At 42.5% G+C, this 16965-nt stretch overlaps 4 protein-coding genes across 4 annotated transcripts; 3 read left to right on the forward strand and 1 right to left on the reverse strand.

The window, feature by feature from the left end:
- Positions 1–1942: 1942 nt before the first annotated feature.
- On the reverse strand, positions 1943–16524 carry LOC149097204 (uncharacterized). Its single transcript, XM_089279590.1, has one exon. The coding sequence runs from the start codon at positions 16517–16519 to the stop codon at positions 13139–13141; it is 3381 nt and encodes a 1126-aa protein (XP_089135716.1). The 5' UTR covers positions 16520–16524; the 3' UTR covers positions 1943–13138.
- Positions 6009–7355, forward strand: LOC149097205 (uncharacterized). The gene has a single exon (XM_089279857.1). The coding sequence runs from the start codon at positions 6009–6011 to the stop codon at positions 7353–7355; it is 1347 nt and encodes a 448-aa protein (XP_089135983.1).
- LOC149097206 (uncharacterized) lies at positions 8328–9545 on the forward strand. The gene has a single exon (XM_089279861.1). The coding sequence runs from the start codon at positions 8328–8330 to the stop codon at positions 9543–9545; it is 1218 nt and encodes a 405-aa protein (XP_089135987.1).
- On the forward strand, positions 9853–10962 carry LOC149097207 (uncharacterized). The gene has a single exon (XM_089279862.1). The coding sequence runs from the start codon at positions 9853–9855 to the stop codon at positions 10960–10962; it is 1110 nt and encodes a 369-aa protein (XP_089135988.1).
- Positions 16525–16965: the final 441 nt, after the last annotated feature.

Genomic DNA, 16965 nt, shown 5'->3' on the forward strand with positions numbered 1-16965 from the left:
TAAAAGTATGGGTACACGAGTGTGATTCCTTTATTCAATTCATTACGTCAATACAAAGATATGCGTATATGTACACGATTCCTTATGAAGAAATAGTTTCTCCATGAAGTAGAAATAGAAACTCTTCGGCATCGAGTGTCTAAACTCGTTCGGACTGCTCGACCTCTGATGACAGTGTAAACAAATACAAACACAAAATTTGAAAACGTTTGGCGACGCGCCCGCTGTCTTGCGGGGTCGCTGGTCAAAACTTTAGTGTCTCTAGAAATATTTGTTACAAGTGTTGGCGATCTGAAATTGAATTCTTAGTGTCGCCAACAGTTCAGATGCATCTCCTGGAAAATGTTTGTCCAGTACAAGTTAATACTTAATTAATTAAAAATACTTTTACCGCAGGCTATAATTTATTCATCGCTAGTTCAACTTCACGTGCAGATCGTTATCTGACATTCGATCAAACTTAGTTTTCTATCGAGCCATTCGAACACCACCAAAGTAAACTAGACATGCGAAAAACGCGCGTGAACGCGCTGCTCTATAAATCTTTGATTACCACTAGTTTATTGATAATAACTTGCTTGTTATTCGGGCTTCCGGAAAGGCCGAGTCTGCTCTTAGTGGGTCATAGTGCCAGACGTTCCTAGTGGAGCGGTGCGAAAGCTGGGGATGATAAATCGCAACATGGAGATGGAATAGGGACAAAACTATGAATACTGACTTAACAAGCAACTGTATGATGCTTAGACAAACACCTCAGATGTTGAAGAAATCAGGGATCAAAAAAGGAGACGCAATGAATTACCTGGCATTCGTCGTCAGATCGTCCATGTTTGTGTTGAAAAACAGAGTGCTGAAAAGCGACATGACGCAATTGGCGGGAAAGAGGAGAGGAGCCTGCACTCATTGTGGTCAGTTGAATGAATACCCAACGCTCCCTACCCCTCTGCTACCGACTCCCCTATCCCCAATAATATCTTTTCATATTTCAAGCTGATACCAGTTTATTTTTGTTTATGTTAGTTTTAAAATTTAATTTTACATATTTTTCGCATAATTATGATAATTATTCGATGTTTCGGGATGTTCCGGGATGTTCCGGAATGTTCCATGTTCCGGTTTTATCGACGGCCGAGAGCAGAGGTGCTTCTGCAGCCGCTAACGCAGGCGTCAGTAATGGACTGTTTAAACGTCACGGCAGATGGAAGACTGATCGAGCCAAGGACGGCTATATTAAGGACAATTTAGAATCTTTACTCTCAGTGTCGAAAAAGTTTGCATACTTAGTTTTCTTTGTTCTCTTTCTTTATTTTCGAAAGCGGGCCTCAATAAACGAGGTGCCCGCTCCTGATGCTGTATTTGCGTTTATTAAGATTAGTTACAAAATATTTTATAATCGTTTCAGGGTGAGCAGAGTATAATTACTTTTGAATAGTTATCAAATTTATATGGCGTGTTTTAACACGTCATATAAAACATATAAAACATCCAAACATTCATGTAAAACATCCAAACGTATTTACTTTAGACACAATAACGAGTAGATCACGGCGTTATCGTCATATTTTTTAAAATATCTCCGAAATCGTGGATCCCAGGATCCACCCTCTTCGATTAAACTCATCAACAATCGATGAGCTTGGGAAATGATACCAGAAAGGATGGTGGAGCGGAGCAAACTAAACCGAGCGCGTAGGGTATCCATGACAACCCTGTGAGAGGCAACCACCAGGCACCGTCACAATGCAAAGACAGTGGAAACACAGGATACTTACCACATTCTTATCCTCAAGCCAAGGAGGGGTGGGTGGGCTGGGAGAAAGCTTAACGAGAACTGTGCAGCAGCGAAAAACACGCGGAATGATTTCACATCCGAAGCCGAGCTGTAAACTGAAGGCGCCCTTGCACAAATCCCCCGGCCATCCCGTACTCACTGTTTCATTGATTAACATTTTTAAAATTCGTTTATTGACATTTGACATTTGATTATTAGCCGCGTGATTGACAGTCGATGGCGTAATAGCTAAGTAAGTTGATCTTTGAGCTAGAAAGACACGTTTTCAGAATCGGAAATCAGAGACAAAGGTCAAACGCGTTTTGTACCTTACGTTGAACATCGCTAACCTGTAGTGTTTTACTGGTCGATCTGCTGACCCGTTTCGCTGTCCTGTTACTGAAATAAGGGTCACTGGATATCGCCACAGAAGTTAGTGATTTGTTTTTGTAACCGGTTGAATTTTGAGAATTATGTATCTTCCTTATAGATCGAATAAAACAATATAAAGATTATACGATTCCGTATCCAGTCATTCATCCGAGAACCATTTTCCCTAGACCACTCACTCTGAGGGAGATCGCTGACCAACGATCTTGTTTCACGTTTAACTTTGCCTAAATTACATTTAGCTGCATTAAAAAAAGGAAAAAAGGTCAGAACCGCTCCAAAATTGCTTCGAAAAAAGCGAAGAATATATGGATAGAAACTCTTGTTCTTTGGCCATTGTAGTAACACAAGCAGCAATGATAAACATTATATTCCAACACATTTTATTACAGATCTTGACGTTGACGGTATGCTAGTCAACATACTACTCTTTCGTCAACCTCAAGATCATGTTCCAATCAAATCTTACTTTCCATACGAAGATCGCTTAAACGGTTCTCAGAGGTCCAAAGTCATCTATAAAGCTGGTTGCTGGGATCGTGTTGAATTTTGCGTGGGCTAAACAAAACGAAGAACATTTCAAGAACTTCGCGCAAAAAGACCATTCATCAGCCATTGCTGATCATGTGAAAGCCACTGATCACAACACAAAATGGGATCATTTTGACATTTTATGTTGACTTGCAAACGAATCGTCAAGCTCTGTATTAAAATGCGTTGGAATACAATATTTATCACCGCTGTTTGTGTTATATTCTTATATGGATACAAACAACTTAAAAGATTTCAGTATTAAAATCTATATAAAAACGAAAATCTCAGTAAAACATAATATGAAACTTAAAATCCAAATTGAGATAAAACACACTTTAAATACCTGGTTCTATAGAAACATTAGGCCACATGGCCAAACAATTAACGAACAAAAATTCTCCAACATACTTTACGAAAAGTCACACAGTTTGAACGGTATGCCCTCCCGCCAGGTGAACAAGGGTTAACCAGAAATAAGATGTCCATCACTTTCGAAACTTAAGAGGTATCAGTGATTTTCATTCTACGTTGATCATTTCATACCATTGCCATATTCACTAGAGTAGCCCAGGCCTCTGCGGCGAGTGAAAAACATACTGGAGCCGTGAGAGAATAGGGTAGATTTTTCCTACCTCTCCCCATTCCTTGCTCGGCTTAGTCCCTGACGAGCCTTTATCTCGCCCGAGTCAAAAATAGCGACTAACTGAGATTTCATGATTCTTTCCTCCCAGAAGTTGCATCTCTTAAGCTCTCTATAGAGATGGTTTAAGGCGGGGGTCTACATGAAGGCCGTATTTTGACTGGGTATTGTGGTTTTAATACAAATATCTCGTTCACGTTTCAAGCAGTCAAGAATCTCTCTGTTCATCCCACATATCTATGTTTTAAGCTGTTTTGGAAATTTTTGAGTGATTTTTGGGTACATTTGGAGATAAATAGTTTTTCTCAAAGAATTAGTACAATTTATAAAAATAAGAAATTTTAAAGATTTGGTGTTGTTTTAAAATTAGAATTTGAAGTTAAAAATTGGTACACGTACACCAAACAGTTGTCCACCAACCTGGGGTGGCCTTTCGGGGGCGTTCAACTGTCTGGTCGTGTTCCATAACCTTTTTTTTCCTTTTAATCCCTCTTTAAACTTCCTAAAATTTCATTTAAATTCAGGTAGACCCCCGCTTTAAAAATAACAAAGACTTGAATTAGTTCTAATCTACTTTACTGCCAAACAGTCTTCTTATTTGCACGCTTATATTCTGTAACGGCCATATAGTTTGTTTGCAACGCGTTCATCTTTTACATCAAGTTAGAGAGGTTAAACCTTGATTGATGAGGTCCGTTATAAGTTTCTCTCTCTCACCTAATATTACAATTGTGGTTTTTGGTTTTTTTAGGAGGTCAAGAGACAAAAGAGAAGATCAAGGTAAGAGAGTTGATCCCCCATATTGGACTTATACCCAGGGTACCCGAGGTGAAAAAAGGGTACTGTAGCTACCATTGCGCACGTCGTGCGGACCTGTGTATGACGTAACGTGCTTGCTTCACGTGTTATGAAGCATGTGGGTTGTCTTTGATTTGCGATCCGCCATGTTGTTTTTGAAGAACATTGGACATTTGTACTTAGAACGAAACAGTCGGTAAGGGTTGCATTCGTATAATTTCGCTCCTTTGGTTCCCGTATTTAGTTAGTTCCTTTTCATGTCTGTAGAAAACCTGGACTAGATGAACCTAAATCGCTAAAATTGGGCTGATCGAAATGCTTGTCGCAGTACTTTAGCTCGTGGATGTTTGGATTTACAAGTGGATTTATTAAAGTTAAACTAAAGGTTCTGAGTTTTCGATGTTTATTTACATGCAACATAATACGTAGCACCTGGGCTTCGTAACAGTTTTGGACTACTTCGTCTCAATATTGGAAATTTGGTGGAATTGTGGAACACGAACTTCTAATCGATTTGTCTTTACAGAACAGGATGTCGGAAGAGCAACCTTCGCCACAAGAAGCGAATGGAAACTTAGATACCGCAGTGGATGGTACGAGCGGCGAAACTGAAATGGAAGAAAGGAAAAGCATAAGGGTTAGACAAGCTAGTGTCGTGCGAGACAGGGAAGGCGACTTAAACGAAAAAAAACTTGCTCTTCAAAAATCACGTGCCGGCCATATTGGAAATTTGACCAAGGTTCATAATGAAATTGTTCACCTCATGGAAAGTGGTGCAAGTGCTGAAGATGTGTCAAGGAAGCGTATGAAATTTGATGAAGCTTGGCGTAAATTTGTGGACGCCCACGAAAGTTATTTAGAATTACTGGATAGTCCTACGGACGCCCTTGTTTTGGAAAAGGCACAGGCGATCTACGACGAACAGCTGAAACGAAAGCTCGACCTGGACTTCGACGTGCGATTATGGCGCAAGGACAGAGAACCCGAACGAGGAGAATAGCATAGTATGTTTTCTGGCGAAACGCGAGGGAGCAGACGTAGTGGGGTTTCCAGATCGAGTTCAAAGTTGTCAACGGTGTCCAGAAAGAAGGAAAAGCTGGCTCTAGCACAACTCAATCTTCGGCAGCTGAAAATTAGACAACGGTTGGATGAACAACAGCATGCAATAAGAGAAAAGCAGGAAAAAGAAGAGCAGGAAATTCGAAGAAAAAGAGAGTTGCTGGAAGCTGAGATGGAGGCCGAGAGGGAAGTGGTTTCACTTCAGGTTTATGAAGAAATTGATGAATTACAAAAAAATCCGTTCTTGGAGTACTTGGAGCCTACTTTACGAGAGAATGAAGTCCCAGACAGCACGTCAACGCTCAGTGCAAATGATCAATTAGCTGTACTCTTAGAAAATGCAACCATGGTAACTTCAGCTCTGTCAAATGAGACACCGGCGTTCTCTGGTGGTGTTGGACAGGTAGAGTTAATTGTTCCTGTTTCTGTGGAGCCAACCACCTCTATTTCGGCGTCGACTGTGACATTATCAAATTCTTTGGCTGGAAACATGCCGACCATGCCTACACCCATGGTATGGAAACCATAGCATCCGTCTCCCCATCTCATGTCAAGTAAGAGTTCTTCGCCCCTTGCTGATCCTCTGTTGCAAAAATCTGAACCCAAGCAGACATCCCCTGGGCAATGTGTTACAGAATCTTGGTCCTCTTCTTGGCAGATGCCTCGACCCTCTATGCAGCAGGATGTGAAAGTAAAAACCACAAATCAGCAGTTTGATAGCAGTGGAGAAATGGTAAAAGCACTGAGACAGGTGGTTTCCTCGCCTAAAGTTGAGTACCATCGGTTGATGGTGATCCACTAAAGTATGTCACCTTTATGCACAATTTCGAAACCTACTTGGAAAAGGATAACCCTGATGAGTCCAGGAGATTGCAGCTCCTTATACAGCACTGCACAGGAAAGGCAAGAGAGGCTATTGAGAGTTGCTCAAATCTATCCAATGATGGCTACCGAGTGGCAAAACAGACCTTACGCGAGAACTTTGGAAAACCACATGTGATAGCAGAAGCTCATGTTAAGAAGTTGTTGAACCTACCTTGTTTGAAGAATGTTGATGGTCCTTCCCTACTGGAAATTATCAGGCACTTGGACACTGCAGATCGAACTTTGACTGGCATGGGTGCCGAATATGTGTCCGATTTGAATCACATGAACACTTTGCGAGAGCTTGCAAAGAAGTTGTCAATGTTTTTGAGAGGAAGGTGGACTGAGTGTGCTGGAAAGATTATTGGGCTCTACCGCAGACCTAAGTTTCAAGATTTTGTAACATTTGTCAAAGAAAGGGCAAAGTTGATGGACAACGAGTTCGGTCGAGACATGGTCCTTGGGTCTTTAAAGGAGACACCCGCTAGAAGAAATAGAGTGAATCAAAGTGGAAACTTCCCAGGTCTGTCATCATTTGTTGCTGGAACTGGACCAACTAATCAGAGTGACAATGTTAGAGGACCAAACTTTGTGGACGCAAGGGAAGCCTGTCTGGTTTGCTCAAAGCAGCATGAGATCTGGAAGTGCAGTAAATTCAAAGGTCTCACCTATGAAGAGAAGTGGAGAGTTGTGCGTAGTGGTGGACTTTGTAATAATTGCCTGGTAAAGGGACATATTTCTAAGGAGTGCCCGAAAGTGAATTTTAAGTGTCAAAAACCTGGCTGTGGAGGCAATCACCACACCCTTATGCACGGTCCGACTGCCAGGATTGGAAGAGACCTCAGCAGTGGAAGCAGTCAAAGAGACAATGTAAGTCAGAACGGCAACGATGGAACCAGTGTTAGTGCAGAGCAACAATTGCCACCAGTGTCTTCTGGGTCTCGTGATGTTACTGGGGCCGGTAATGGTAATGGAGTCGCTGTGGCAGCTACTGGAGCTGGAGAGACAAGAGTGTGTCTCGGAATTATTCCTGTCAAGGTTCAAGGGAAGAGCAACAATCAGATCATTGAAACATACGCGCTCCTGGACAATGGCTCAGAGGTAACATTATGTCATGAACAGTTAGTTAGCAAACTTGAGTTGGACAGTGAAAGGTTGAGTTTTACGTTGACTGGAATAACTGGTTCAACGCAGATGGAGATTCACGTTGTGAATTTGACTGTTATGTCTATGGATGAGTCCATCGTGGTAGAGTTGCCGAGTGTGCATGAGAACAGTAGCTCAGATGCCCATATCTAGAAGTTGTATTCCCAGGAAAGGAGATCTTGCTCGTTGGCCTCATTTGCAAGGCATTGACATCCCTGCAGTAAGAGAAACAGAATTTTTGCTGTTGATTGGTCTAAAGGAAAAACCCAGTCTTTTCCTTCTATTAGAGTTTAAAGCAGGTGGAATTGATGAGCCAATAGCCATTCGATACAGTCTGGGATGGACGGTGATGGGTCCAATGGGTGAGTGAAAAGAAGATGAACATTGCTCTGAGAACTTCCTCCAAGGTACACATGACATGAATTTGGACAGTTGCCTGTTGAATGAGAATTTTCCCACTAAAGAAATTGGTCAAACAGAAGTGAAGCTCAAAACTACAATGATGTCGGAGAGTGTTGGCTTGAGAAGCTGGAGCAGCAAGCTGTCGTAAATCTCCCTCTATCAAAGGAAGAACATGTTGAGTGTGACATTGACAATGAAACCCTGCAACAGCGACTCGAACGACTTTGGAAGACTGATTTTGGAGACTCAGTGGTTGGAACGAAGGTCTCACCTTCAGTTGAAGACAAGATGGCCATGAACAAAATGGAGGAATCCTTGCAAAGAGTTGGCAGTCATTTCCAAGTTGCCATACCGTGGCGGCCAGGATCTCCCCATCTAACAAACAATAAACCCATGGCAGAACAGAGATTACAACTTCTAAAGAAGCGGCTCCTTAAAGATGAAGATCTCGTTACGAAGTACCAAACAACAATGCAAGAGTACATAGTTAAAGGACATGCTCGGAAAGTCCCAAAAGAAGAATTAAATTTGAAAGAGCAACCGGTCTAGGACCTTCCACATCATCCGGTGACACACCCACTGAAACCGGGAAAGGTTAGAGTAGTTTTTGATTGTGCAGCAAAGTATTGTGGAACTTCCTTGAATCAGCAGTTACTGCAAGGTCCTGATTTGACAAATCCGCTGGTGGGGGTGTTGATCAGATTTTGCCAGGAACCAGTAGCGATGGCAGCCGATATAGAAACCATGTTCCACCAAGTTTATGTTGACCCTCAAGATTGTGATGCATTGAGGTTTCTTTGGTGGCCTGATGGGGACTTGCAAAAAGAACCAGAAGAATACCGCATGGTGAAACACCTCTTTGGTGCGACTTCGTCGCCTAGCTGTGCCAATTTCTGCCTACAGAAGAGGGCGTCAACATACCGAGAAGAATTCGACCCTGACATGATTCAAACTGTGATGAGAAATATGTACGTTGATGACCTGATGAAATCAGTCTCTTCACCTGAAACTGCAATAAAGTTATCAAAACAGTTGAGAGAGCTGCTGATGAAAGGAGGGTTTAGATGGACCAAGTGGTTAAGCAACGACCGAAATGTGCTAGTTGAGATTCCAGAGCATGAAAGAGCAAGTTCAGTGGTTAACCTGGACATAGAAGACCTACCCACTGCTTGTACCCGTGGCTTAAAATGGAATGTGGAAGCTGATAAATTTATTTGGGATGTATCAACCAAGTTTCAACACCTTGGGGAGACGAAGCCAGTGACCAGACGTGGAATTCTCTCAATTGTGAGTTCATTGTTTGATCCACTTGGATTCATCGCCCCTTACATTATGAAAGCGAAGCTACTGCTACAAGACCTCTGCCGAAAGAAATTGGGCTGGGACACTGCAATCGCAGAACAAGATAAAGTTCAGTGGTTCCGCTGGCTTGAAGATCTTCCAAAGTTGGAAAACCTGCAAGTTGATCGATGCTTCAAACCGAAGAACTTTGCCAAGATTAAGAACGCTCAGCTGCACATTTTCTCAGATGGATCACGTGTGGGGTACGGGGCAGTAGCCTATTTACGCCTTGTTGATGTCTTTGACCGAATTCATTGCAGCTTTGTTATGGGGAAAGCTCGCTTGGCTCCCACTCATGAAATCACGATACCGAGGTTGGAGTTAACTGCTGCAGTCATATCTGTGAAGCTGAGTGAAATAATCAGAGAAGAGTTGGAGATTGAAACAGATCAAGTGAATTACTGGACTGACTCCACCACAGTGCTAAAATGCATCAACAATGACTCTAAGCGGTTCCACACCTTTGAGTCCAATCGCCTCACCGTAATTCGCAATGGCTCATCTGTTTCAGACTGGAGGTACATCAATCAAGATGACAATCCGGCAGATGATGCATCGAAAGGGTTACGGCTTGAAGAAATGGCAAAAAACAACCGGTAGTTGAATGGCCCCACATTCCTTTGGAAAGAAGAAGACTGCTGGCCCACAATGATTGAAGTCCCACATTTGAAGGACAGTGATGCTGAAGTAAGAAAGGAGAGTAGAATCTATGTTACCACAGTTGCACAAGATCCCTTGGATAGTTTGATCCATCACTACTCTTCCTGGTGGAAATTGAAGAGGGCATTTGCATGGCTGTTACGCTAGAAAGCAGTTTCCACGAAGCAAATTTTGTAAGAAGAAAGAAGATGCTGCCCCTAATGTCATCTGTTCTTCTGGAGAAACAGCACTTAGAATTGGAAATCTAATGGTAATAGAACTTCAGAAAGCCGAAGAAGAAATAATTCGATGGGTGCAGAAGTTGTCATTCCCAGGTGCGTACAGAGCACTTGCCAATATGTTGCCTGGTTCTAGTGAACGGCAGGTCAAGAGGGCCATACAGAAAGAGGGATCCTCAGTTTTCAGGTTGAATCCGAATTTGAGAAATGGTTTGTTGTCAGTTGGCGGGAGACTGGAGAATGCTCCGATAGATGAAGATTTGAAGCATCCGTTTATCCTTCCCAGTCACCACCATGTCACAGAGCTGCTTATCCAGTATCACCACAGCAAAGTGGGCCACTTCGGTCAAGAAAGCGTCCTCTCATCCCTTAGAGAAAGGTTCTGGATTGTGAAAGGACGTTCTGCAGTGCGTCGCACGTTGAAGAAATGTCTCGATTGCCAGAGGAGGAATGCGCCTACTAGAGAGCAGTTCATGGCCAAGTTGCAAGATAGAGTTACTCCACATGAACCTCCCTTCACATATGTCGGTGTGGACTATTTTGGGCCTATGGAGGTGAAGCAAGGAAGAAGTCGAGTTAAACGTTGGGGTTGCCTATTTACATGTTTAACTGTCCGTGCCATACACGTGGAAGTCGCACATAGCCTGAATACAGACTCCATGATTAACGCACTGAGGAGATTCATTAACCTCCGAGGATGCCCTAAAGAGATTCGAAGTGACTGTGGCTCGAACTTTACCAAAGCAGATAAGGAACTAAAGGATGCCGCTGATAGGTGGAATCAGCAAAAGATTAGTGGGTTTTGTGCACAAAGAGGCATCGAATGGATCTTTAATCCCACTGGAGCGAGCCACATGGGGGGCCCATGGGAGAGGATGATAAGGTCTGTACGCAAAATGCTGAGGGCTCTTTTGAAGGAACAGGTGGTTTGCGATGAAGTGCTGTCAACTGTACTAACAGAAGCAACTAACATCCTGAACAGTAGGCCGTTAACACGAAACAGTGATGACCTGATGGATGAGAACCCCTTACACCGAATCGTCTCTTGCAGCTGCGACCATGCGTTAGCGTGCCCCCTGGTATCTTTGAAAAGGAGGATCTGCATTGCAGACGACAGTGGAGACAAGCGCAGTACTTAGCAAACCTATTCTGGAAACGGTGGATTAAAGAATATCTTCCCACTCTTCAAGAACGGAAGAAATGGAATGAACCGAAGGAAAACCTCAAAGTTGATGACCTTGTTTTACTTGCAGATGAGCACTATCCTAGAGGTCAATGGCCATTGGCGCGAGTTGTGGAGGTCTTCAAAGGCGAAGATGGATACGTGCACTCTGCAAAGGTGATAACAAGTTGCACTGTCATGACGCGTGCAAAACGTCAAAGAGAAAGAGAAATCAAAGTGACAAGAACTGTTCTCACGCGACCAATCACCAAGTTGTGTCGTCTTCAAATGTCAAGTCCTTAAAACATTAAGTGACGTTAGGAACATTTCTTTCAAATATGATACATTTGACATGCCTGCTGGGTCTTATAAAGTTGCGCTTAACATGGATCGAACCTGGTCGATCACTTGGTCGTGAGTAGGCAACAATAAGTGGACACCCCACTTTAGTGACATTCAAGCTGTGTTTAATTGACGAACAATAGGCTGCGTTTTACCTATACGTACTATAGGACGTTTAAGTTCACAGTGGTAGCTGTTTAGTATGTAAATGAAACGATTTATAGAAAGTTCATTTAGGGGCCGGTGTAGCTACCATTGCGCACCTTGTGCGGACCTGTGTATGACGTAACGTGTTTGCTTCACGTGTTATGAAGCATGTGGGTTGTCTTTGATTTGCGATCCGCCATGTTGTTGTTCTTGAAGAACATTGGACATTTGTACTTGGAACGAAACAGTCGGTAAAGGTTGCATTCGTATAATTTCGCTCTTTTGGTTCCCGTACTTAGTTAGTTCCTTTTGGTGTCTGTAGAAAACCTGGACTAGATGAACCTAAATCGCTAAAATTGGGCTGATCGAAATGCTTGTCGCAGTACTTTAGCTCGTGGATGTTTGGATTTACAAGTGGATTTATTAAAGTTAAACTAAAGGTTCTGAGTTTTCGATGTTTATTTACATGCAACATAATACGTAGCACCTGGGCTTCGCAACAGGTACCCACTTCTTTCAAGAATGTTACTCGCGCGTTGTGTGGATTTTTACGTGAAGGAGACGTGAAGGATGCAATTGGACCCACAAATGGCGGATCGTTCGTCTTAAAAACGAAAATATCCGTATTGCTTAAACTTTCAAACGCCAAATCAAAGACAGTTTCTAAACGTAGCGTTGCTGAAGCTCCTTTGTTTAAATATAGGAGGCATCCGCACAGTCTTGGAGGTTTCCCTTCGCTTTGTAAACAAAACAACAATAAATCTTTGCGTGGAAACTGCTTGGGCTGAACACGCATCGCGCAATTAACATCCGCAGAAGAACTGGGTAACATAGTAAAAGGTAACCTGCGATGAGGCGTTTTTTTTTTTTTCGGGGGAAGAGAAAAACAAATAAACAACGCCTAATCGCAGACTACGTAAGAAGGATTACCTTGGGTATAAGACCTGTATGTGGTATTAATTCTTTGCTTGATCTTCTCTTGGCTCGAGAGCAAAGTAAATTGCTTAAAGGTGATAAGCGTAGCTGCCCAATTCCTGCCCATTTCCGCTCACACGCCATTACCTTAATAAACTAATTTCCGCTTACTTAAGCTCCACATTCAAAATTGTTACAATAAAACACAATTCTTTCTCCCTGTTTGGTTACGCTGTCTGAGATAATTGTGGAGATTTCTCAAGTTGCAGTAACTTGCTTTTACGTGGCGATGTTCCTCGCCGAAAATCTTTTTCCTGATGATCAGTATTTTCTCGTGGTATTAAATTGTTTTGCTTCATTGTACTGCCCAAGATTTGCATGAACATTTCCCAAGTTGTTATACCTGGCTGCTACATCGGCATGTTCCTCGCCGAAAATCTTTTTCCTCATGATCAGTGCCTTCTCGTGGTATTGTTTTGCTTCATTGTACTGTTCAAGATGTCTCTGAACATTTCCCAAGTTGCTACATCGGCATGTTCCTCGCCGAAAATCTCTTTTCTGATGATCAGTGCCCTCTCGTAGTACTGTTTTGCTTCATTTTACTGTCCAAGATCTGCATGAACACTTCCCAAGTTGTCATAGCTGGCTGCTACATCGGCATGTTCCTCGCCGAGAATCTTTTTCCCTATGATCAATTGTTTTGCTTCATTGTACTGTCCAAGATGTCTCTGAACATTTCCCAAGTTAATTTAGCTGGCTGCTACATCGGCATGTTCCTCGCCGAAAATCTTTTTCCTGATGATCAGTGCCTTCTCGTGGTATTGTTTTGCTTCATTGTACTGTCCAAGATCTGCATGAACAATTCCTAAGTTGTCATAGCTGTCTGCTACATCGGCATGTTCCTCGCCGAAAATCTTTTTCTTGATGATCAGTGCCTTCTCGTGGTATTGTTTTGCTTCATGGCACTGTCCAAGATCTTCATGAACATTTCCCAAGTTGTTATAGCTGCCCGCTACATCGGCATGTTCCTCTCCGAAAATCTTTTTCCTGATGATCAGTGCCTTCTCGTGGTATTGTTTTGCTTCATTGTACTGTCCAAGATTTGCATGAACATTTCCCAAGTTGTTGTAGCTGGCTGCTACATCGGCATGTCCCTTGCCGAAAATCTTTTTTCTGATGATCAGTGCCTTCTCGTGGTATTGTTTTGCTTCGTTACACTGTCTAAGATGTCTATGAACACTTCCCAAGTTGTTATAGCTGCCTGCTACATCGGCATGTTCCTCTCCGAAAATCGTTTTCATGATGATCAGTGCCTTCTCGTGGTATTGTTTTGCTTCATTGTACTGTCCAAGTTCTTCATAAACATTTCCCAAGTTGTTATAGCTGGCTGCTACATCGGCATGTTCCTCGCCGAAAATCTTTTTCTCTATGATCAGTGCCTTTTCGTGGTATTGTTTTGCCTCATTGTACTGTCCAAGATCTGTATGAACACTTCCCAAGTTGTTATAGCTGGCTGCTACATCGGCATGTTCCTCGCCGAAAATCTTTTTCCTCATGATTAGTGCCTTCTCGTGGTATTGTTTTGCTTCATTGTACTGTTGAAGATATCTCTGAACATTTCCCAAGTTGTTATAGCTGGCTGCTACATCGGCGTGTTCCTCGCTGCAAATGTTTTTCCTGATGATCAGTGCCTTCTCGAGGTATTGCTTTGCTTCATTGTACTTTCCAAGATTGGCATGAACACTTCCCAAGTTGTTATAGCTGGCTGCTACATCGGCATGTTCCTCGCCAAAAATCTTTTTCCTGATGATCAGTGCCTTCTCGTAGTATTCTTTTGCTTCATTGTACTGTCCAAGCTGGTTATAAACAATTCCCAAGTTGTGATAAGTTTGTGCTACTTTGTAATGATGTTCACCGTAAATTGCTTTATAAACCTTGCTAGCCTTTTCATGGTATGATATTGATGATTTATACTGGCATATCATCGATAATGTTGACCCGTGGGCGTTAAAGACATCTGCTTTCATTAAGTCACCCTCTTTTGTGTTACTTGCATATTGAGCAAACTCGCAGGCCGATGTGGAAAAGAGAATTGCATTTGATGGATTGCTAAGGTCAAGACATACATAGGCAGTTAAACAAAGCCACGAAATGACCTTGTCGGGAGTGATTACGGGTGCTAACTCCAAAACATCTTTTGCAGTAAAATTGTCTGTAAGAATTTTATGCAGCGCTTTGCAATGGGTGGTAATCCTACTTAACATTACGTAAACGTGTCCACTGTCGTACAAACGATAATGTTTCGACTCAACAAGAAAGTGAAAAACCTGAATCGCTACAGATATGCACTGAAGTTTCTCTGTGATCTCAAAATCCAACGTTGATATTTTCCTGAGAATTTCATAAACAACGTTATGTATTCTTACATAGTCGGGTGCTCCATCTTCACTGTACAAACACGTAATCAAGGAGGATTTTAAGATCTTTACCCTGATTACTTCTTCAGTCTGTCCCGAAGTACGAACTTTGACAAAGTTAACAGCTGCTTCAACTGGGAGAGATTCGGAGCCACATAGTCGGAAAAAGAGAAATGTCTGGCGAAGTACTTCATCGATTTTCAAAGTGCTATCTATTGCCATTTCGATTGCTGTAGTCATCGTTTTGGAATACGCTGGATTCCCTTTGGCAAGAGGTTCTTCTGTTGCCTCACGCTTACCACTAACAAGTGTTTCTAAGTAATTTGTCCACCCATAGGTTGGAGAACCCCAACTCGCCACAGTTTGTATGTAAAATGCAGCAGCTGCCAAGGCAAGCGGCTGATACTCAAGAACCTCAGCAACCCTTTGAACTTGCTCGTCATTGCAAGAAATTTGCGATACTTGTTTCAATAGCTCTACTGCGTCCTCGGGCTGCATTCCTGCACTGAGTGACTCATGGTAGGTATGAGGAGCATTTGTGGGAATCGCACTGCTATCTTGAGTTGTAATCAGTACCTGACCGTGACCCCACTCTTCACAAGCGGTCTGAGGTAGGTACCCACATACCAAAGACAGGTCAACAACATTGTCTGCTATTATTAACCACTTTGAGTACTGTTGAATCTTTGGCAAAATTAAGCACTGGAGATGCTGAATTGTTTTCTTAGGGCTGTTTTCTTTCGTGGTTGCCAGGTTAGTCAAGCTGTATTCGGTAATTCCCAACTGTTTAGCCAGACTGATGTACGAATCAGCAAGCGTTTCAATGGTTTCTGCATTCAGGGTTGCAACGAATGTTAAGCCTTCACTTTCATCTGATGCGCTTGTAAAGAACTCTTGCCCAATTTGACGAGCAAGTTGAGTTTTACCACATCCAGGATTACCGGACAAATAAATGGTACTGACCGCTCCGTTACTTTTATCGCCAAGCTCTTGCATTTTTGTCATAATCCTTGTGATGTCATTTAATCGTTTGATAATTTCGTGAGATGGCTTGAAACTGAGATTACAGAAAGACTCGACTTTGGAATTAATTTCTTGGCTGAGACATTCAACCTGCTCTTCCTTTCTCTGTATCGTGTCTTGTGCAGCTTGTAAATCAGATCTGACTTTTTGCAATTCTGTTTGGAGATTGGAGACCTTTGCCATTAAGTTGTTTACTTCTGCCGTGGGAAAGGTCGTCTGATTTTTAACTTCCTCTATGTCATTGACCGGAAGACTCAAAGAGTTGAACGCCACCAACACTCTTCCAGCATAGTTCTTGAACTCAGCATCTGTAAGCTCGGCCTCACTGATATGAGCAATATCATTTCGAACTTGACGAAGATCATCGACTTCTTTCCTGATGGCTGCACTCAGAGTTGTGCCAATGCTATCTGAGAACAGAATCGCGAAAAACAAACAGCTACAGTCCCACTCAACAATGTTACCATTCTGAATTGTCGCCAGATATCGCCGATTCTTCGAACGGCTTCTTCGAGACTCGTTAGAATAAAAGTCTAAGCCATTCTTTGGTGTGTCTTTCCATTCTCCAAACGTTGTTTTGTAAAGGAAATCCCATTTTTGCTTGAGGACTCGTCGTAGTCCTTCGGGAACCAAGTTAAAGGCGATGTAACAAATTCGAAAGTAGTTCAGTTTTTCAGAAGTATACTCCATTGTGGAATAATCTGTTTTAAAGATATGCGTCTTAGTATAAGGATGACAAATGACGAATGATTCGTAACGGCAGACTATATCTGCTTCGGTACATCTAAATACTAAACTGAGGGTTTAGTGCGCCTGGTAGTTCGTCCCTGTTTTACACTATAGACTGCGTTTTCGTCCCATTATACAAAGAAACCTAGCGCTGAGTTTTTTCACGTAATCAACTGGTTTCGGAGCCCATTACCTCTGACATTTTTCTGTTCAGCCAGTGGGGATTAGTCTCCTCCGCAGCCGTTATTAGGGTCGTCACGCAACGCTTCTCCCCCACTAACGGCTGCTTAAACCCGAACCCCATTTGGGTTTCCCTTTGTTTAGAGTTCACGTGAATGCACCAATCACGCGTTGCCTATTATTAGCTCTGAAACCAATCACGTATCAGTAGTTTGTCAATGACGTCA

Source organism: Orbicella faveolata, unplaced genomic scaffold (assembly GCF_042242905.1).
Source record: "Orbicella faveolata isolate gen_17 unplaced genomic scaffold, um_ofav_v1 contig_47, whole genome shotgun sequence".
NCBI classification, from domain to species: Eukaryota; Metazoa; Cnidaria; class Anthozoa; order Scleractinia; family Merulinidae; genus Orbicella; species Orbicella faveolata.